The 21,287-nt window shown below is 53.1% G+C and overlaps 1 protein-coding gene across 1 annotated transcript; it reads right to left on the reverse strand.

Annotated features, from left to right (window-relative positions):
* Positions 1-1,237: 1,237 nt before the first annotated feature.
* Positions 1,238-20,925, reverse strand: DPP9 (dipeptidyl peptidase 9). Its single transcript, XM_066205900.1, has 21 exons — positions 20,750-20,925; positions 18,869-18,956; positions 16,172-16,425; positions 13,450-13,562; positions 12,572-12,745; positions 12,047-12,215; positions 11,761-11,874; positions 11,356-11,484; positions 10,807-10,868; positions 10,186-10,286; positions 8,651-8,828; positions 8,294-8,459; positions 8,123-8,202; positions 6,193-6,345; positions 5,918-6,053; positions 4,972-5,117; positions 4,332-4,478; positions 4,036-4,188; positions 3,373-3,515; positions 2,957-3,068; positions 1,238-2,547 (listed from the first exon to the last, which is right to left on the reverse strand). Exons 2-21 carry the CDS (start codon positions 18,922-18,924, stop codon positions 2,455-2,457), a joined length of 2,679 nt encoding a protein of 892 aa, XP_066061997.1. The 5' UTR covers positions 18,925-18,956; positions 20,750-20,925; the 3' UTR covers positions 1,238-2,454.
* Between the last annotated feature and the right edge of the window lie 362 nt (positions 20,926-21,287).

A 21,287-nucleotide genomic window follows, 5' to 3' on the forward strand; every position in this document is an offset into this window, starting at 1 on the left:
CCCACAGGGTGGGTCTGGGGAGAGAAATGCCTCCCAAGCCACCCTCAAGTCCCAAAGTCTTGAGGAAGTCTTTTTTGCCTGCTTTCCCCAGCACCTGCTGCATCCTCTGTCATTACCACTCACTCAGGAAATCAACTCCGCTTCATGCTCCAGCTGCAAATCCTCCAGGCAGAGCCGGCCCGCTCCCCGCTCCATCACCTTTCCCGCAGGACGGCGGGCCGGACGCCTCCCACACCGTTTGTGTTTCAATCCCCAGCAGAGCCTGTTCCCTATGGAACAGCTCCAGCTCCCGGGAGGCTTCCCAGGTAATTCCTCTCGGGATTCTCAATCCCCCAAAGAAGACGACCACCCCCTTTTCAGGGTGCCAAACAATCCTGCCAGCAAGAGGAGGCGACAGATCTGCAAACCCTTCTAGACGAGAGTGTTTCAAGACATTTTAAGAAACACTCGGCTTTTTGGGGACAGGAAAAAGCAGCTTAAATTAAGCCTAAAAATTAAATTAGGGGAAGCACAGAAACAAGCCCTGCAAAAATAAAGCTTCTTACCATCCAGCAGCACCCACCCAGCTGCGAGGGCCACAGGGACAGAGCAGGGTTCTCTTATGGACTCATCTCAGAGAGGTGCAACTTCTTCCACCCCCGTCCCTCCTTCGGCCCCCTCTGACCTCAAAACTCACACCTGAGGTGCTTTGCAGCAGCTAAACCACAACTGCAATAATTGGGACAATTATCTGGGCACAGGGACAAGAAGAGGAGGAAAAATCTGCTCCCGGGCCTCCCCAGGAACCCAAATGCTCCACCTGGAAGAAGCTTTGCATTTAGAAGGAGCCTCCAGCAGCACCCTCAGGGCATTAACAGCGGGTTAATTAACACGGGCTCCCACGGGGGAAGGCAAAGCAAGGCCGGGTTTGGGAAGCTTTGAGCTGGGAGGGCGAGCAGAGGCAGGCCCAGCTCTGCCAAAGCAGCTCCGCGTGTCCCGGAGCAGCCGCATCCCCCAGTCCCATCGGAGGGAGGGAGGGAGGTGCCCGCCCCAGGCTGGTGCTGACTCGCTCAAGGTCACACGGAGCCAAGAACACGGCCCAGGATTCCCAACCCTCGACTGCCTGGATCATGCTTCCCCCGAGGAACATCAGGGATTTAATATTCTCTCCACTGCTCAGCACAGAAAGAACAGAGCACTTGGCTTTCAGCAGAGCTGCTCTGGCTGTGGCAGCAGCTGCTGCTTCCTCCCGCCCCCCAAAGCAGCCACCACGTCTCTTTCCAATATTTTAATGAGTCGCTACATCTTACACTCATAATTATAAAAGAATAAGAATCCATAAAAATATTTTCTTTTCATAATACGCACTTAAAATACTCCAGGGCAAGTCAACGTGGTTCATTTGGGTGGGTTTTGTTTGTGTTTTCGTTTTGCCCCTGGCAGAACCCTTGGCTTGAGGGGGGGATGTGCTCCCCTGAGGTGTGATTGCTCAATCCCCCTCCCCAGAACTGCAGTTCCTGTTGCCCAGGTCAATAAAAACCAGGAGAGAGCATTGCTGACGGGCAAGGGGACCAGTCACTGACCCGCAGAGAACTGAAGCACAGCCAATTTCAGTGCACATTGGAAAGCTCGGGGGAGGACAGGGGGGTCGGGAGGCGGCACAGAGAACGGAGGGAGGGAGGATTTGCATAAATATCATCCATCTTGTGTTGCAAAAACCCAAATGCTGCTGTGAGCTCTGGAGAGAGGCCCTGGCTGTAGCCAGCTGCCAGTGCTACCTGTTGGCACAACTCAGTGAGAGCGGCCATGAGAGGAAGGATCAGAGGATGCCGTCACCGGCCCCGGCCACTTCCTCCATCTGCTCTGCAAATTTAAACTGGAAAATAGATATATATAAAAAAAGACTAGTGTTGCATGCTTCTGTAGACCTCTCTTCACCTCCCAGGGCTCCAGTGTGGCAGCAGGGCCAGGACACAGAGCAGATCCCCAGGGGAGCAGTAGGTAGTTCTCTCTTCCCTCGCACTCCTGGCTTAAGGCAGCTTCTGATTCGGCTCTTCCGTTTCCAACACAGGCACTGAGTTCTTGCAGGTGAGAGTTTGGGAACTGCACAGGTGCAGTGGAAGGGGAAAAGGATTGGGGAGAGAGAGATGGACACAAACCTCAGCCTCGGGACACAGACCACTGTCCATTGATTCCCAGGAGAGAGGGAGTAGCAGCAAAAAAAGCATTGAACAGCCAGGCTGGAGGAGAGGAGGAGGACGAGCAGCCGAGCAGGGGCAGACCTCCAGCGTGGAAAGTGAGAGAAGGTGGCACTGTCCAAAGGGAAGGTGCCCTCCAGCTTTTCCCCCTGGCCTGGGGGTATCCCCAGCCCGACGTGGGCACTCAGCCCCTTGTGCTCTGGGTTGGACGCTGCCGGGGAGCAGGAGGGCACGGGGCAGGTGACTGTCAGTGTCCAGTTTGCAGAGGCTCGTGCTCTCAGAGGTATTCTTGTAGAAAGTGCAGCAGCGTGATTTCGTAGTGCTCTCCTGACTCAGGGCACCGAATACTGTGTCTCTCGTTGGGGTAGATCTGTGCGGGGGCAGACACGGGGCGTCGGTCACCGGGCGGGGACAGAACTCCCTCCCTCAGCCCTGCTCCCTCCATCCAGTCCCCATCGGGATAAAGAGGTGCCAGGGAGGGTCTGGAGCACCCCCTCCCTCACTGACACCCTGACAAGTGGGACACCAGAGCTCGTGGAGGAGGAAAGTTCCAGGCTCCGGGGCAGCAGCTCTGCCGGCACACGCCACATCTGCCAGCCACGGAACAGCCACAGTGCCACCTCCCGGCCTCCTCTCCAGCCCAGCGAGGGCCTCACTGTCACCAGCACCACAACAGGATGTGGGACATCTGCCTCCATCTCCTCCTGTCCCCAGAACACACGGCAGGGAACTTTCTCCACATTTATGGGGCCTTCCCTCCCCACTCCCGTCCCTCCTACCTGCAGCTGGTAAGGTTTTCCAGCCCGGATTAGCTGCGATACCAGGAAGTTGGTGTGAAAAAAGTGCACATTTTCATCCAAAAAGCCATGGAGGATCAGCAAACGATTTGGCCTGGACGTGGGGCGAGAGACAAGGAGAGAAACAGGAGGAGAAACCAGATGGAAAACACAATGAGGCACCAGATAAAAGCTCTGCAGAGGGTTTGAGCAAGGAGCTGCCAGCTGGACAAGCCAAACCCAAGCAAGAGCAGTGCCAGGCCGCGGCCAGGGCCCTCAGGCCCTCCCTGGCAGCGGGGCCGGGGTGCCACGGCCCAGCCGCTGCCGAGTTAAAGCGGATCAGAACCGCTGCACTCCTTTGGGACTGAGCAGAGGGGGCACAGAGCAGGCCCAGGGGCAGGTCTGGGGCAGACACTCACTCGTTGGGAAGCTTTTCCACGTGCAGTGCCACCGAGCCAGCCTCGTAGCCCTGCTGGTTGTTCTCGGGGACGTCCATGTAGCGCTCGGTGTAGCCGGTGTCGTAGGCCATCCACACGGTGACAGGGGCACCTGCTATAGCAATCTGTCAAACAGAGAGGTGGCACCACACAGCCTCCATTATCACCTGCTCCACAGCCCAGGGGTTCCCTGCTTCCCTGGAGAGGCTCTGGGCTGCTCTGCCACTCGGATCAGGATTCTCCTCCACCAATCCCACACACAGCCCAGATTCCTCCTGCTGCTGTCCCTCTTGTGCTTGCAGTGGGGCAAATTCCTGCACACCAGCACTAAAGGCCTCCCCGGTGCAAGGAGGACTTGTGAATGATCCAGAAACTGTGCTGGGGACTTGGGGTGGGGAATAGCACATTAGTATCTCCCTGTATGGCAGACCAAGGTCATCCCAGAGCCATCCTCCTGCAGCCCCAGTGAGGGATGAGCTGCAGCAGGACACAGGACTGGAGTCGGGAGCTCCAGGCAGGCAGGACAGGGGGACATTTCCACCTGTCCACCACAAACAAGCCAAAACGCCAATTCCAGCTGCCAAGAGGGACAGAAGCTGGGAGAGCCAAGTGTCCCAAAGGTGCCAGCCCCACGTGCAGGCTCACCTTGAAGACGCTGGGTTTGCAGATGAGCCCCATGAGGGACAGAAAGCCCCCATAGGACCAGCCGTGGATGGCGACCCGGCTCAAGTCGATGAACCCGTATTTTTCTGCTACATAATGTAAACCTTCCACCTGGTCCTCTATCTCCACCTGGCCCTGAAAGGCAACAAGGAGGCTCATGGTAGTGGACTTGATAAACTCAGAAACCCGAGGCAGGAAGACTCACACAGGAAATGAGCAGCCACCACCCTCAGGAAGGACAGATGATCAGAGATTCCCCAGCACGAGGAGGACGTTACCATTTGGTTTTTCAGGGCCCCTTCAAACTTGAGGCCTCGCTGGCATGATCCCCTTCCATCAATCACCACCACAGCGTAGCCCAGGGATGCCAACGTGTTCAGCCGCAGGTACTTGATGCCTTTGAAGGAGTTGTTCACCAGCTGCACCTGCACAAGGAGGGAGGAAGTTTCAGAGCTGCCTTCCTGTGTCACTGGAGGATCTGAGCTGGACAGCAGCCACTCATCGAGCTATCAGAGCCATGGAAATCAAACCACATGCTGGGAAAGTCAGCTGAGGTTTGAAGCAGAGGTCAAACACAGGGACAAAAAGAGTGGTTCAGATTAGATATTAGGAGGAAGTGTTTGCTGTAACGGTGGTGAAGCCCTGGCACAGGGTGCCAGAGAAGCTATGACTGCCCCATACCCGGATGTGTTCGAGGCCAGGCTGGATCTCTGAACCACCCAGGACAGTGGAATGTGTCCCTGCCCACAGCAGGGGTGGCAGTGGACGGGTCTGAGGTCACTCCAAGCCCAAACCATTCCACGATTCCATGCCAGCGTTCACTGCTACCCAAAGTGCGAGTCCCGATGCACGACTGACAGAGCGGTGCCCTGGGCAGCAGCCCCAGCCCGGAGCCCGGCAGCCCCCCTGGGTTATTACCTGCGGGCCTCCATACACAAAGAGCACCGTGGGATGCTTCTTGCCAGGCTGCACATCGTGGGGCTTGTAGACCATTCCGTAGAGCTCCACGTCCGACTGGGTGCGGAAGTGGAAGATCTCCGGGGGGACGTAGTCTGGGGGACAGCCTGCAGCAGGAGGGTCACACACAGTGCTGAGGGACTGAGCAGCCTCTGCTGCCACCCCCTGAGCCAGCTCTGTTCAAATCGGACCCTGGGCAGGGCTCCTTCAACACCAAACCACACCGAGGCTTGGCAAAGCCTCTCCCTGGGAGACACAGCCTCCCCCCTGCCTGCACAGGGAAGGGATTCCACAGGAAAACCTCACCAGCTGGGAGTTCTCCAGCAAGGCACTGTGCCACAACAGCAGGCTGGGAGAGGGTGAGAACAGGGATGGGACAAAGTGTTTGCAGTTGGGGTTCAGGTGCTGCTGTGAGCTGTACCTAAACCTTTAAAACCTGCGGTGCACAATGGAGCAGCCACTGCACCCCAGGTACTTGTCCCTTCCCTCTTCAGATAAATCACAAATAAAAAAAACCAACTTGAAGTGTTCAAGGCCAGGCTGGACAGGGCTTGGAGCAACCTGGACTAGAGGAAGACGTCCCTGTCCATGGCAGGGCATGAGGACAGGATGAACTTTCATGTTCATTCTCACCTAAACCATCCAGTGATTCCACAGTATAACCACATCCTTGTGGGTGTGTCAACTCTGTACAGCCCTGAGCGTCCCTTTTGCTCAACGTGTGAAACACGTCAAAAGCCCAGAGAGCATTTCCTGAGTGAGGTGACCATGAGAAGTATCTCCCCCACAAGATACCACGATTCATCTTCCCTCAGAGTGAAGAGACCACTTCCCTCCCCACCACTCCTGGCTACTGCTGGCAGAGTTCTCACTGCAGGGCCCCACGGGGACGTTCTCCAGGACTCACTGGCTGCCTCCATCATGCTGGCCCAGAACTTGGGCTGCTTGTGGAGCGGGTCGTCGTCGGAGCCGCTGAGCTTGTAGATGTGCACGCAGGGAGGAGTGCTCACGCTGCTGTAGTGGCTGATGAACATGTCAAAGTTCTGCCAGGGAACACAGGGGAGGCAGGGGATGAGGTCCTGCACTGCTCACGTCTCGCGACTCGTGGCTGGCCACGAGCCATTGCCATTCCCAGTTAGGATCCCTGTCAGTCAGGAGATGGGGATCCAAGGAACAACCAACCTGGCTCATGGAGCAGCTGTGGGAGAAGCCTGGGCTGGTGAGGCGCACGATCTCCCCGGGACACTCGTAGCTGACCACGTAGAGGTGGTGCTCCAGCGGGGTGTCCTTCGTGCCTTGGAAATACACCAGCTTGGTGGCCTCATTGACCCAGATCTGTGCCAGGAGAGAGGGCTCAGGGACAGGCAGGGACCAGCTCTGCTCCTCTGCCAGCCCAGAACACACAGAGACCACGACAGGGCTGCTCAGGGCAGGGGGCTGAGGGGCTGGAGGACACACACAGCACTCGGGGAACTGCAGACAACACAACGCAGGGACAGAGAGCAGCCCCTCAGCCTTTTTGTTAAAGACTCAAAGCATTCGCTTATTAATGGGCATAAAAAGCTGGGCTTGGTTCCCTCCACATTAAGAGGAAGCCATCCTCTTAACAAGGAACATTCTGTGCTTATATGGCATCTTACAGAACCATGGAATCATTCAGAAAACGGGAAGACCCCTCCAAGATCAACCATTAACCCAGCAGCACCGTGTTCACCACTACCCCACGTCCACACCCTCCTGAACGCTCCCAGGGATGGTGACACCCCACTGCCCTGGACAGCCTGTCCCAGTGCCTGATCACCTCCCCAGTGAAGCCATTTCCCCATCTCCAACCTAAATCCCCCTGGAGCAACGTGAGGCTGTTTCCTCTACTCCTGTCCCTTGTTACCTGGGAGAAGAGCCAGACCCTCCCCTGGCCACAGCCAGCAGGGCTGGATGATAAAGGTCCAGGTACCTTTTTTCCAGCCACCGTGGTAATGAATTCCCATTTGTGGGAAGACCAGTCTAACAGCTCTCAGCACCAAAACTTTGAGACACATTAAAACAGGTTTTTTACTGTCCAGATAAAGCTGTTTCTAAAAACCACCCAGTCAGGCAGGAACAGAGGCGACAGCTTTTAAATCCTGCATTGATCCAGCAACAGTAACTGAACTGTTTTTCCACCTTACAGTTTCCAAATGCTATTTCTGGCTAACCCACAGTTTGAAGACCCCTGTGAACAGCAAAGGGAAAAACATATCCAACTCAATTGGCCAGGAAAACCAGGCAGAGCCCTGTGGAGCAACAAATGCATCAAAATAATTGCTGCTAACACAATTTTAGCCATAACACATGCAGGGAAGAGCTGTGGCCAAAATCAACAGCATGTACAGTGAGAATCCACATGGGGAGGGACAGCAGGTTAATTGCAGATTGAGGAAAAGCAGCAGAAACCAAAAGCTTGGAGCTGTTGGTCTTTTAAAAAGCGAGAAGTGAAAATCCAGATTAATTGGAAATGAACAGACAAGGTCTTTATTTTGACAGAAATCACCTGGGAGTGTTAAAGATCAGAGTAGAAGTTAATTCCTGAAGCAAAAATGAAACTAGGTTTCTACAAGATTAATAAAAATTCATTTCTGGCTGTTCTGCAAGCGACAACAGATACAGCTTCTCCATATTCTAAATTGCTTTATATTCCCCAGCTGCCTTCTTCCTAAAGGCTCTGCTGAGGGATCAGCTGGAGACCAAGAGTTCACTCCGAGTGCCAGGACACATTTCCACATTGCACAAACTCATTGGAGTTAAAATGCCTCAGCAAAGGCAGCAATCCCCAGCTTCTCCACAAAATGGTTCTTTGTTGCTCTTAAACCTCAGACTTGTGTCCTTTTTTATGGCCTGACCCACTCCTGGGATTTACCTAAGGAGCAATCTGAAGTCTGATTAAGAAGGCAATCAGCTCCATGTGCACTGGCCTACAGCACTTCTGGGGAAAGCAGAGGCAGCAATAAAAACAGCAACAAAATGAAGCTTAAGCAGTTCTAGCAGGTCCCAGGCATAAGGGAGGACTCAGGCCAGGACTGGGGGCAGACAATGCAGAGCTGAGACACTGCAAGAGAGTAAAAATAACCCCTACCTTGGATCCGTGCCTGGCCAGCACCTCCCACTCCCCAGCAGTCAGGGCAATCTCCTCCTTGATGGGACATTTGAAATCATCTGCAAGGGAGACCACGAGAATAAATCACTGCCCTCCCCAAAGGATCAGACAGGCCAACGGGAGGGGAGCTCCCAGGGCTGCAGCCCTTACCCTCACTGTGCACACAGGGCTGCCCCCAGTCGTGGCTGCCTGGCTTCAGGATTGCTGTCACCCTGTACAGGTGACAGAAGCCCGTTTTGCACTCGTTGGCTCGGATAAAGCAGAGCTCTTCCTCCTCCCCCTCCGGCTGGATGAAAGGATAGAAGATGTCGTGAACCTGCCACGCAAGATGAGAAACCTGTGAGTGACTTGTTTTGTCAAACCCCTGGTTCGACACCGAGTTTGGGACTACTGAGTAGCAAAGCTGCTGGAGCAAGGACTTAACTGGACACCCAATCAATGGGAGAATGGTTAACTGAGGGGACGAAGGGGCAGCCTGTGCTCTCCTCCCAGCCCCGAGCCTCTTACATTTATCCACACATCAGTGGTTTCTTCATAGATCACAAATGGCTGGACATTTTCTGGCACAGTTTTGGCAAGTTCAGCACGCTGCTCCTCGTTCTCTGGGACTGGAATAAAGAGTGCTGGAGGCAGAAGGACGAGCTGGAGCCGCTGCTGAGGTCTGTCTAGGAACATAGCCCAGGCACTGGGGAAAGAAGTCGGAGGTGAATGTCAGCACCACAGAATAGAGGTCCCCTTCCAACACTGGGAACACGCATCCCTTTCTTCCCCCCGCTGCCAGAAAGGATTTGGGCATCTGAATGCAAAGCTTTTCTCATCACTGCTGCTTTCTAATCCCCTGGAAGCTGTGCCAGCACACACGTACTGCCAGACAGCTCTGGTATTTCACAGGGGTATCGCTCAGACGAGATGTCTGACAGATTTGGCAGCGCCTGTTCCAAGGAAGCACTGCTAACAGAGCCCTGTCTCCGGAATGGAGCTCCTCCTTGGACACCCCTCCATCAGGAGGCACTGCTTGTGCTCCAGCTCAAGAGATCACCCTCCAAGAGCTCCGTCTGCAGCCGCCTCCTCGCGCTCTGGCAGGCAGAGGCACAGACCCAACGGAGCGCCGGGGGAAGGAGCTGCTTCAGGCCCAGCCCTGCTCCCCTCCAAGGAGAGTCCCTGGAAGCGGTGCTGCACTGCAGGCTCTCAGCACGACAGATGGCAGAGCACAGCCACCCCAAGGCCTGCGAGTGCATCCAGGGGGGTTTCATCACGAAAGACAGATTTGAAAAGAGCCAGTTCTCCCCCAGCGCCGCAGGATTTCAGGAACTGAGATATTCAGCACATTTAGATAAGCTCTGGTGCAGAACATCACAATCACCTCTGGGATTACCTGCTGGAAAGCTCTCTAAATTTCCTTTCCAGAGCAGAAAATTAATGACGAGTTACAGAATGCCACCTTCAAAGACAGCCAAGTCACCTTAACATCATCTGCACACACACCAGTTAGCAGCCAAGCCAGCTTGGGAGGGGGAAAAGATTAAGAACTTTGAAATTTCAATCAGGTTGGGGTGAATTCTGTAACTCTTCAGGCAAGAGTGTGTATCCCATCTGGAGCAATAGGCAGTCCCAAAGCAATCCTTCCCTTTGGACACGCTGCATGAAGGACGTGGCACCACTGACCTGCCCCTGTCCTGTGACCCAGGCTTTGATGACAAACTGTGCCAACAAACAAAGGTAAAACTGCCCACAGAACACCCCCATTTTCAGCAGGAAACACACTGTATCTGTGTTAAACACCTTCAGCTCCAAAGAATTCCCCAGCACTGCCCACTTAATACATCAATGTCATTCAACTCTGGTTGTGACAAAGCCCCGTCACTCTGCTCTGCTTCATTCCTACTTTTAGGATGTTACAGCACTGAAGAAGCCAAATATTCATGTGCCATTTCTGGCACTCAGGGCTTTAAAACCAGGTCATGAACAGAGTAGAAGCATGTCAAGGGTCTGTAACCAGAGGAGCCCTTGGGACAGTTATTTTGGGAGGAAAATGGACTTACTATTTGCCATCCCGGGTCCATCCAGCACGGGCAATGTACTCCACAGTGGGGAACAAGGCAGCAAAGGGTTGCACCAGCTCTTTGTCCTGAGCACACACAATCTGCAGCAAAACCAAGGCCCAACATCAAATGAGAGCTCCAGAGCTCATCACCTCCTCCCAGGGAAGCTCAGGGAGATGGCAGAACAAGGAAGTTTAGCTACTGGCATCAGCAAGGGTCAGGCCAGGAGAAGCAAGCCTGGCTACAAAGAGCAGGAAGAGAAGGGAAAAACAGGCTTCAAAGCAAAATGATTTTGGCATTCAGCCACAGGAAAGGACACAGGCAGGGACTGAAGCCCCGGGTCAGACCTGGCTCCAGCCCTCCTGTCTCTGCCATGGTGCACCAGGCAAGCCCCACTTCCCCCTTCCCTCCACACTCCCAGCTAAAATCTTCCCCAGAATGACTCTTCTCAGCATTTTCAAGTCTTTCTGTTTCTTGGATAAAAACATTAGAGAACCAGGTATAACAAGAGAATAAAAAACCTAGACTAACACTATTTAGGATTTCTTTGTGACCTTGTTTTAATTCCAGGGAGCTTCAAAAACCTTTCTGCGCAATGTCCCCTTCTGAGTTATCACCTACCTTACCCTTGCTGTCTGTTTTAAATTCTGCCAGTTTCAATGTAATCTTGGGGTTTTTGCTGCCTGCAGAGGAGAAGTGAAAAAACACCAAGATGATCAAGTCGAACATTCTGTGGTTACACAAAATACAGCTTCTAAAGGAGAACTGCCCCTGGTCCTACTGAAATAGCTCTGTGTGAATTTACAAATATCAAATATGCATGTGAGCAAACACCAGAGTCATTCTGGGAATGGGAACAGTTTGCTTTGCCTTCCCTAGCTGGCTGTGCACGCTCCCAGGAGGGAGAGGAAAGATGGGATTCAGAAGGTATTCCACAAGGAGCCATCAGATAAATTCCACTTCCTCAGCAAGCCTTTCATTTAGGGCTGGGATTTAAAGTTCAGCCTTTCTTGCAGCAGATTTTGGGACTGGAGAGTCAATTAGGTCTCAACATTTACAACAAGTTCCTACATCCCAGTAAGTGCCCAGATTAATGATGCAAAGTTTATAGCCCTAATTCCACTGCTGATTCCAGCAGGAGTCCAGAGCTCAGCCACGTGTTTCACTCACCTGTCCTGGGGTACCGATAGGAATCTGTTTTTCTCTCCTCCAAGGCAGGTGAAGGAACATGAATTATCTCCACCTCTGACTCATCCACTTCCTCATACAAGATCCGCAGTGTTTTCAAATCCTCTGAACCTGGGACAGAGAGCAGGAACGTTTGCAAAGAGGATTTCCTGCTGTTTCTGGCTTGCCTGGAGCACTGGTGCAGAGGGAACACCTGTACAGCCCCAGCTCTTAGTGACCACCTGCAAACACTCCACAATTACAATCCCCTCAGTGCTTTGTTCCTTCAGGTGATCTCCCCAGGAACAACACCAACCCAGGCCAAAGGAAAATCATGCTCAGAACCTCACTGCTAGCAGGAGGCAGCAGTCACGGCGCCAGGATTTGATGAGCAGAACACTGACTGACCTTCTGTGGAAGCTGTGGGACACCACCAATAGCCCGTGAACCGATCAAACTCCTCCTGAATGACAAAAGTGGCTACACCAGCAGACTTGGGGTCATCCAGGACATTGGACAAGCCTGGAGAGGAACAACAACAGGACAGCATTTGCATTTTGCATTTACATCTCCTTGGAAAATGCTGACCCAAAAAGACAAATGGCACTTGTAAGAAATAAGCCAGGAATGCGGGTATTGCAGGGCAGGTTCCTCAGCAGGAATTCCCCTTTGGGGCAGGAGGAAGCCCTGTTACCTTTGTGGCAGTATGTCAGTCTCCTCTCCTCTCCTGTCTCGATGTTTGCCACCCACAGGTCGTTGTTGTTAATGAAGGAGAAGAAGGCTGGGTCAGCAGGGCAGATTTTGGGATCCATCCGTGGCCCCGTGCACTGAGTCTTGATCTCCAGAGGCTTCATTGGAGACACCTACAGCGAGAGACCCACACAGAGCTGGGTGCCACATCAGAGAAAAGCCCCAAATCAGAGATTCAGCACAGCCCAGGGGATGATGGCAAACGTGGCCCTGACAGGACGCAGCAACAACCACCATAACCAAGTGGATGAAGATGCGGAAGGTGTGGACCTGCTAGAGCAGGTCCAGAGGAGCCACAGAGGTGCCCCAAGGGCTGCAGCCCCTCTGGAGCCAGGCTGGGAGTGACACTGGGATGGGCTTTAAGGTCCTTTCCAGCCCAGTCCAGCCTGGGATTCCGCGGGCAGCCATCTCCAATCCCAACCACCAAGCCCCTTTGAGGTGACACCCCTGAAATCCCTGGCAGACTCACCATGAACCCATTCTTGCCCCCATCTCGACAATGGAAGAGGCTGTTGCTGGCCTGGAAGAGGAACAGGCCGCTCTCACTGTGGAAATCATAAGATGTTATCCCAAAGACACCCAGTCTCTTGCGCTCCCTCAAGAGCTCCTCCTCTCTGGAATACATCCCGTGGTGAGGGGTTGCCTAGGGTTGAAGGAAAGGAATATCTGAAGGGATTTGCAAGGAGAGGAACGTTCACAGGAGTGCTCTGAGCCTCTCACAACACCCCAGCTCACACAGGCAGCAGTGTCAGGGTACAGGTCCCCAGTTCCTGTACTCCTGGCTACAGCTGTGGGGCCCAGGAGGCCTAAACCCACCACACCCCCCGAATTTCCCCCTGCAGGAGGGCTGAGCTGTGAATCTCTCAGTTGTGCAGTTGGCACCTCAGCATGAACTGAGAACAGCTGCGCTTGCTCTGCTTATGCAAATCAGATGTAACCAATTAACTTAATGACGTTATCTGCAGCCTTCACAAACAGTTTCCATGTCAGACACTGCAAACAAAAGTTCTTCCGGGATCTTGAATTACCCTGGAGAGAACTCGCAGCCCCAACGGGGTCAAGTCACATAAATTCTGTTCCACCAGGAACTTCTTAAGTAGGGGAGGAAAGAGCAACACCCTCCAACGCTGTCAGTGACAAAGGACATGGAGACACTGAAACCAGGGAGGGGAAAATTCCCTCCCTTTCTGGTGCCCTCACAACAGTGTAAGGCAGAAGCAGCAATTTAAACTCAACTTTCCCGACTTTTCAAAAGCAGGAAGGATGACAGACACCACACAGATATCCCCAGCACAGCAGCCCCACTGCATCACCCAGTTTCCCCAGGCTCTTCCCACCCTGGCTTACCTGAAAGTGATCCAGCATCTGTTTCCAGGACAAGAGCAGCAAGGCCTCCTTCCGTACCTTTTTGGGAATCTCTGAGTAAAGGAGGGAATTCTCTCTGCTACCATATGGCATTCCTATCAGGAGGACAAAAGCATCATCCTACTTAAGATGGGTTAGCCAGGACAGAGGCCCACGAGCAAATTCAAACAGAAGTCTGGAAACAGAGAGGCTAGGGCTGCCCAGAGACCTTTACCCACATTCCTTCCCAAGCAGCTCCCAGATCAATCCCAGAATAACATCTAAACCACTCAGACATTCATTTGTTGGGAATTTTCACAGCAAGATTTAATACCACACCTCTCCAGAATGTATTAGGTCCAATTTTCCCCTCTGTGCCTGTCCTCCATGCCCCAGATCCACTCTAGGAGCACCACTCCCTGAACGAGTGACTCAACATTACTCTCCACATTTCTCATACAGAAATTTGCTGCAGGGACCCGGTTCAGGCCGAGGCAGCAGCTTGCAAGGGGGGAAGGAAAAGCTTGGAAGCTCCAGAGAACCCATTCAAATGTGAAACAGTATCCTACAGAGTCAGAAGACCTTGTCATTTTACATAAGCCTTTGACTGTGGTTATCAAATGAGCTCCTGGCCTTCATCCAACTTCCAAAACAACCATCAAATATCCTGACACGTGATTTTGACAGTTTCCACAAAAACAAAGACCATGAACTTGCCCTCTACTTATGCTGTAGAGACTCCCTGGATCAGAAATTCACACAGGGATACGTGCCCTGATACTGCCTACTCTGCACATGTTCTGGGCAGAACAGAGAGATTTCTGAGCTGGCTGACCCAGCAGCAGTTACTTCAAATTAAAACTGAAATATTAATAAGTGCTCGGGAAGCAGAGCAATATGTGAGGATCTAATCCTCAGAGATGCAGGAACACCAAAGTGCTGAGCATGTGGTGTTTAACATAAGCAGCATCTGCCACGATGCAACAGAAAACTCTGTGGGGATGGCCCAGGAATGACTGAAGATGGCCAGGAAAAACTGCAGAGAGGAACAAGTGACTCTGGACACACATATCTGACACCCATGCAACTGTGTGACCTGGACTTCCCTTCCCCTTTTGTTAGAACTTTCTCCAGTGACCTCAGCCTGACAACAATCAAGCGGCATTTACAAGGAAAATATTGCCTTCCTCCCCAAAAGACAGTTTACTTTGCTTCCAAGTGAAATATTCAACCCTACAGCAAAGTTCATCAGGAGTCTCCATCCACTCCTCAGTTTCATTTAAACACTTTAAAATGCTCTTTAATGCTGGGGCAGTAACAGCACACTGAGTTAAAGACTTGTGAACTTACAGGCCGCCCAGAGGAGCTGTGGCTGCCCCATCCCTGGAGTGTCCATTATTATGGCAAAAGAATCAGCATTTAAATCGGCATTTACCCTTTATTAGGGACATCTGAGAAGAGGTACCCTGGGATTACCTGGCTGATGCTGATCTTAACTGAGGGATTAATCTGCCCTAAGCCCTGTACAATTCCTTGAGGAAGGAAACACTGAAAAGGCACTCGTGTATCCTCATTCCTGGTTCTGGCTCCTGGAACAGTCACACCCTGGAAGAACACCAACCACCCAGTAGCTGGTTTGGTTGCCATTTCATACAACAGAACATTAAAAAAATTTAAAATTAGCCACTTAGCTCTTTAATCATCTACATCAAAACCAGTATCAAAGTGAACTGGAAATACATTCAACTTTAAATCAAGCCTCACTGCTCAGACTTGACAAGAAAAATATGCCAGCTCTGGATCCTGCCCTTCACAGCAGCACTTGTGTCCCAAGAATTTATGAGAACTACACAAATCAAGTCCCTGGCACACAGGAGCTGCTAAGTGACAAAACAAATCAGTCCCTCAAATCCAGCACGCTGCAGTGACCTACACTCAAAACCTGGAAAAAGAAGGAAGAACAGCAGGGTCACTTCAGGGCAGCAGTCACTGCACAGAGCTGCACACCCGACAATTTTTGTTCTGGCCCAGTAATGATCAGCTCATGCCCCAAAGCACAGCAAACTCTTTATAGTCTATAAAGCTTCCCATGTTACCAGCCACAAAATTATCCAGTCACTAAAATCCAACAACTCTGTCACTAATTACATTGTGGCTCCATCTGTGACAAGGGACCTGTACAACACGGAATTCTGCTTTCAGTCCCACTGAAGGAAAGGGATATCTCCCTGCAAATGCCAGGAACAGCTCATTCCCACCTCAATTCTCTTCCCTGCTCTTGAAAGCATCCTACTTTCATGACACTTAACATAGCAGGAGACACCACCACCCTGCCATTAGTATGTTGCAACATATAATGAGTCATTACTGACAGCAAATTTCTTGGAAAGTCAGTCTGGTTAAGGAAGCAAGTAAATCCCATTTTTCCCAAGCTCCAGAGGCACGAGACAGTCCTGAGCATGAGGAAGGACACAGAAGAGCTGGCTGGCCACCACTTCCCCTTGTCACAGCTGATCCCTGGGTCTGAGGCTTGTCTGGGACTGGGTAGTCCTTGCTCAGTCCCAGGCTTTGAGGAAGACCCTGCAAGCCTCCAGCCACGTTACCCAATCTCAGTTCCCCTATCTCACAAAGGGAGATCCCTCCATCCCATCCCATCCCATCCCTTCCCCTGCCTGCTGAGATTGTTGGAGCCCCACGTTCCCCCAGAGGCTGGCAGGAGGCTTACCCAGGTAGTAGAGGCGGTGGGAGTGCGGGCTGGACTCCTCCGTTTTCCGGACAAACTGGAAATCATGGGGAGCTTTGTTCACTATCATGCCCGAGTACTTCCTGCTGCTGTGAATAATGTCACGCAGCCCGTCCCAAGAATGCTTTTGCACCTGGAATTGGGAAGGCACATCCTCCATCTCCACCACTTCGGAGCTGTCCGAGAGCGTGTCCACTGCAGTCATCCTCGCTTCCCCTTCAGAACTGGGCAAAAAACTGAGGGAGGAGTAGAGGGACAGAATTAAGCCTTAAAATCAAGCAGGAGCTCCTTCAGCTACAGATCCTGGGGTTCTCTGCACTCAAGGATTACATTTTAAACACACTGAAAGGAAAAGCCCATCTCCCATCCCATAAGGAATCCTGTAAGTGCAGATATTGACCTCAGAAAACTCCCTCTCCCAGGGCTGGCTCTAGGAGTAAACTGTTAAAGGAAGCACAAGCAGCAGATTGTGGTGCAGACAACAAGCAGCTTGACTCAAAGGAAAACCACTCCAGGAATTCGGGTGGATATGTCATCAAGGCTATGACCTATCATAAAGGCACATAAACTCCTGCCCTTTGAGACCACAGGAGTGGAATCCCCTTCCTATCCCAAAGGAAAACCTGCCCATCGCTTGGGGAGAGAGGTTCAAACCCAGGGACAGCAATTCACTTACCTGAGGAGATACTAGGCCAGGACTAAAGTAAGAGAGATGGGAAAACAGGAAGAAAAACAGCAATAGCTTTGCTGAGAGGGAGAAGGCAGCAGGGCCAGCCCCTGGTTGTATCCTGAGAAACGTGGCACACATTCCTCAGAGATTTCCAAGTGAGCAGGTGTGGAAGGAGAGGACAAGGACCGCCTCCACATTAACACAAATGTTAATTTGAGGTGAGGTGGACCCACAGACTTGCCCAAGGTCAGTGATGTCATCCACTGCAAAGCAGCAATGAGCTGAGGACTAGGGAAACCTGTTCCTCACACCCCACTTGAGGAGTAGGATGTCCCTCCAAGAGGGCATTTGAGGGGTTTTGGAGGTACCTGAAAGAATGTCACAGAGAATTTCAGAAGAGCTTCAGTTTACTGGACAAAATCAGCCTGGAGAATTTTGCTCCAGGGAGACAGAATCAGCCCTGTGCAAGGGCTGAAAATGTAACATCTCCTCAGACTCCTAAGTCCCTAAATTGTACAAAATGTGCCAAAAGTAACACAAGAACAAGCTCCCAAAATAATTCCGTAGGTACTCCTGGTACCTACTGCCCAGCAGTAAATCCACAGCTTGAAAATGGATAAAGAGGAGCATTTTCCAATCAAAGGCAGGCAGGAAGCTCAAGTGAAACCACAAAAGAGAACATGATGGGATGTTCTAAGACTGCGTGTCTGTGGCCTCTGCCTGTACCCAGGCTCTCCACTGCAGCAGCTAAAATCCCAGCTGAAGGCAGCAGTGCTGCCTGTCAGAAACACAAGACAGGGAGATCAGGAAAATCCATAAACTGAGTGCAATTCCCCCAACCCCATCCCACTGCAGGTCAGCTCAGGCAGCCAAACACTCTGGCTTCAGCCCACAAAGCCTGGCCCTTGGGTTACTCTCACCCAGCTGATGAATCCAGCTCACTCAGCCAGGCTGGCTCCTCACAAGCAAAAGTTTAACCTTTAAAACCAGCCTACAAATGTGATAGTGGTACCTGGCCCCAGCTGAACTGGAGCCTGGAGCCCCTTCCAAACTGTACTGCCCTGATTTCCTCACGTGAACAGCACAGCTCGAAGCTTGGCACTGCGCTCATCCTGGTGATTTGGACACGAGAGTGGAGTGGGGAAATGGGATAAGCAAAGCAGCCACCACACAGACTGAGGGGAGAGTGCTGGGAATCACCACTGGCACATCAGAACCTGGTGGACTCTCACACAATCACAGAATGGTTTGAACAGGAAGCGACCTTAAAGATCATCTAACCCCAAAGCCCTGCCATGGGCAGGGATACCTCCTGCTAGAAGGGAAAAAACCCTAAAACTCAGGTCCTGGCATGCTACAGAGTAAAAGGAAACTCAGATTTCTGCCTCTGTCACTGCAGCCACCTCTGGAAAAAGGCGTAGTCAGTATTTGGCAACGCTGTGTAAGTAAACAAGTGCAAGGAGTAACTTATCTCAGAGCAGATTTGGGGATTACATTACTCAAACGTGAGCTGGATCAAGACACCGGTTATTAACCACCTTAAGCCAGGCAGCAATAGCACATCTAAGATTTCCACCTTGCTGGAGAAGCCCTGTCCTTCCACCCCACGCTCAGGCAGGGACTGAGGTGACTCAGAGCTGTTGCAGGAACAGTTGTGTGCTCTCTCCACTCCCAAGAACATGGAGCTGCCCCTCGGGGGTCTTTTAATGCCACTCGTGCCCTGTCAGGTGAGGTGGGTGAGCCACCAAGGCCTCCTCTGGGGGAAGGTGTCAGCCTGGAGGGGACAACAAGCACAGGTGGGGAATCAGAACCCGGAAAAAACTGCAGAGCTCGATATTGGAAGTGAGTGAAACAAGTTATTGTCCTGAGTCACTTCCTGACTCACAGATCCTGCCACAGAGCTCCCTGGCAGGACTGTGCACATGGGGTTTCTCAGAAGCCTCTCAGTGCAGAGGAGATTGCTGCTCTGTCCCACAGCACACAGAGCCCCCGCAGGGACCTGGACGTACCTTCTCCAACTTCCTGCAGTCTCGTTTTCCAGACGAACCCTCTTTATCTTCTGCATTAACTACTCAGAGAGCTGGGCAGGACAGGAAACTGGAGAGGAAGAGGGGAGAAAGGAGATTTCATACAACTGCTGGGTAAAAGCACCTTCCATAGGTCACATTTCCAGCTGAGCGGGGAGGCACAAACAAATCCTTGGGTTTCATTCCTTGGTCCAAACCTGTTCTGTGAGCACAGCCTGGATTTGAACAGCCCTGATAAATCTGAGAGACTTCATCTGAACAACGAAGCTCAGTGAACTCTGGGCTGTGCCTCGTTCTTTCCCAGAAAATTCTTCTTAAAACCCGAGACTCTTGAATACAGACCCTTTCTGTCATCCCCTTCCCAAAATCCTGACATTCTTGCAAGTATCGGGTACTAAAAACGGATGAAACAGAGCTTCATACACTTAGAGGGAAGAGTCAAACAAAGGACACACCATAAGGAGCCAGCCAGAGGGTCACAGCCCCACCTGGGATATAAAAACCACATTTATCTTCCAAGCCTGAACAGTGCTCCCCTGTGCCTCAGCCTGGCTGCCCACACCAATCTGCTGTCCAGGAGCACAGCAAGGTGCTTCACTGCCCTCCTCTCTGCCCAACCACAAAAGCCTTCAACCCTGAATCACAGACACACTCAAGACCCACCACTGCCTTTTGTCGAGGCTCCTGCTCTCCCCAAACAGCCCTTTCTCCACCAAAAACACACTCAGAGGGGACCAGGAGAGACAAAGCATCACAAAGAGACTCCTCAGCTGCAGAGGAGAGCAGAGAGGAAGGAAGCAGCTGCATTCAGCAATTTAAGGGCAGTTGTGGATGCAGGCATGAAGGGCAGCGGGAGGGATGCTCAGGAATGCTGAGTAACCTGGTCTGATCTCCCAGCTGACCCTGCCTTGAGCAGGGCGTTGGACCAGAGACTTCCCCAGGTCCTGCCAGGCTCGGCTGTTCCGTGATTTTAATGATCCTGAGGAACAGCTCAACCCTCATTGCACCCAGCACAGATCATGCATTTCACACAGGGAAGGAACAGTAAAACCTTGAACCCGGAAAAAAAAAAAAAAAAAAAAAAAAAAAAAAAAAAAAAAAAAGAAACTGAGCAAAATAGACAAAAGAGATCAGGAACCAGCGTGAATCATTCGGGAAGAGCCAATGGAACGCAGGAACAGAGTCACCTACAGGAGCCCTTACAACGTGTCCCTGTCGTGGCCGGGAGCTTTAAGATCTCCAAAAATTAAAGCAACCGAGGGTGGGATAAACCGGTGGGGATTTATCCAGAGAGAGGAGAGCTCTGGCCGAGGCTGCCAGCAGCCCGTGTCCCTCCGCAGCTCCCGCCGGGAGCTCTGCCCTTGGTGCAGAGGGAAGGCCGGCATTCGGGACAGCAGGAGAGGGGAATCCCGGCGGACGGAGCATCCCCTGCCCCCATCTCCCTCACACTGCGGGCTCCTTCCCGCGGGAGAGCAGCGAGCAGCCCCTCACCCGCCGGGGCTGCCGGGGGCACACGGGAGCCCCCCAAGGGCAGGGGGTCCCGCCATCGCCCCACGCACGGGCAGCATATGGCGGGGAGCGAACTGCAAACGACCCGCCGAGGCCAGGCCTGCGGCCGAGCAAACGTCCCCCGGGGCACGGAGAGGCCGCCCCCAGCCCGAGGGGGGAACACGGCCCGGGGAGGGGGCGAGCACCGCACCGCGGGCACCCCCAGCCCAGGGCGGCGGGGATGCGGCCCAGGCAGCGGGCAAACGGCCCCCGCCCGCCTCCGCCGCCCCTCACAGGCGCGGGCCGCACCCAGCCCTGCCCGTGCCGGGGTGGGACCCCCCGTCCCCGCCATCCCCCCGTCCCCTCCTCACTCACCGCGGGGCGCGGCGACCTCCCCGTGCCGGGCGGGGGTGGGGGCGGCTCCTGCGCGGGAGGGAGGGCGGGGGAGGGAGGGGGCGGCGGCGGCTCCGTCAGTGCCGCTCCATGTCCCGGGCGCGGGGCAGCCCCGGAAACGGGGGCGCGGGGGCGGCGGCGGCCACGGCGCGACCTCTCACCCGGCGGCGGAAGTGGCGGGAGCGCGCGCGCGGCGGGAGCGCGCCCCGGCGGCGCGGGAGGAACCACTGCCTCTGCCGCGGGGGGGGGGGGGGGGGGATGCCTGTGGGAGCACGGAGCTGTTACAAAATCACACAGGATAGATTTAGGTGTTGGAAAAGAGCTCTGAGGTCATCGAGTCCAACCTGTGACCGACAGTCACCTTGTCACCCACGCCATCGAGCTAAGTCTGTCCTTAAACACCTCCAGGGACGGTGAGTTTGCCGCCTCACTGGGCAGTCCGTTGCAATGTCTTCATGGAGAGGGTGGACACAGAGAGAATTGAGGCCGATACAGTGTAAAGAAAAAAAAAAAAAGCACG

Source organism: Chamaea fasciata, unplaced genomic scaffold (genome assembly GCF_029207755.1).
Source record: "Chamaea fasciata isolate MVZ Bird 193981 ecotype frontalis unplaced genomic scaffold, bChaFas1.0.hap1 SCAF_28, whole genome shotgun sequence".
NCBI classification, from domain to species: Eukaryota; Metazoa; Chordata; class Aves; order Passeriformes; family Sylviidae; genus Chamaea; species Chamaea fasciata.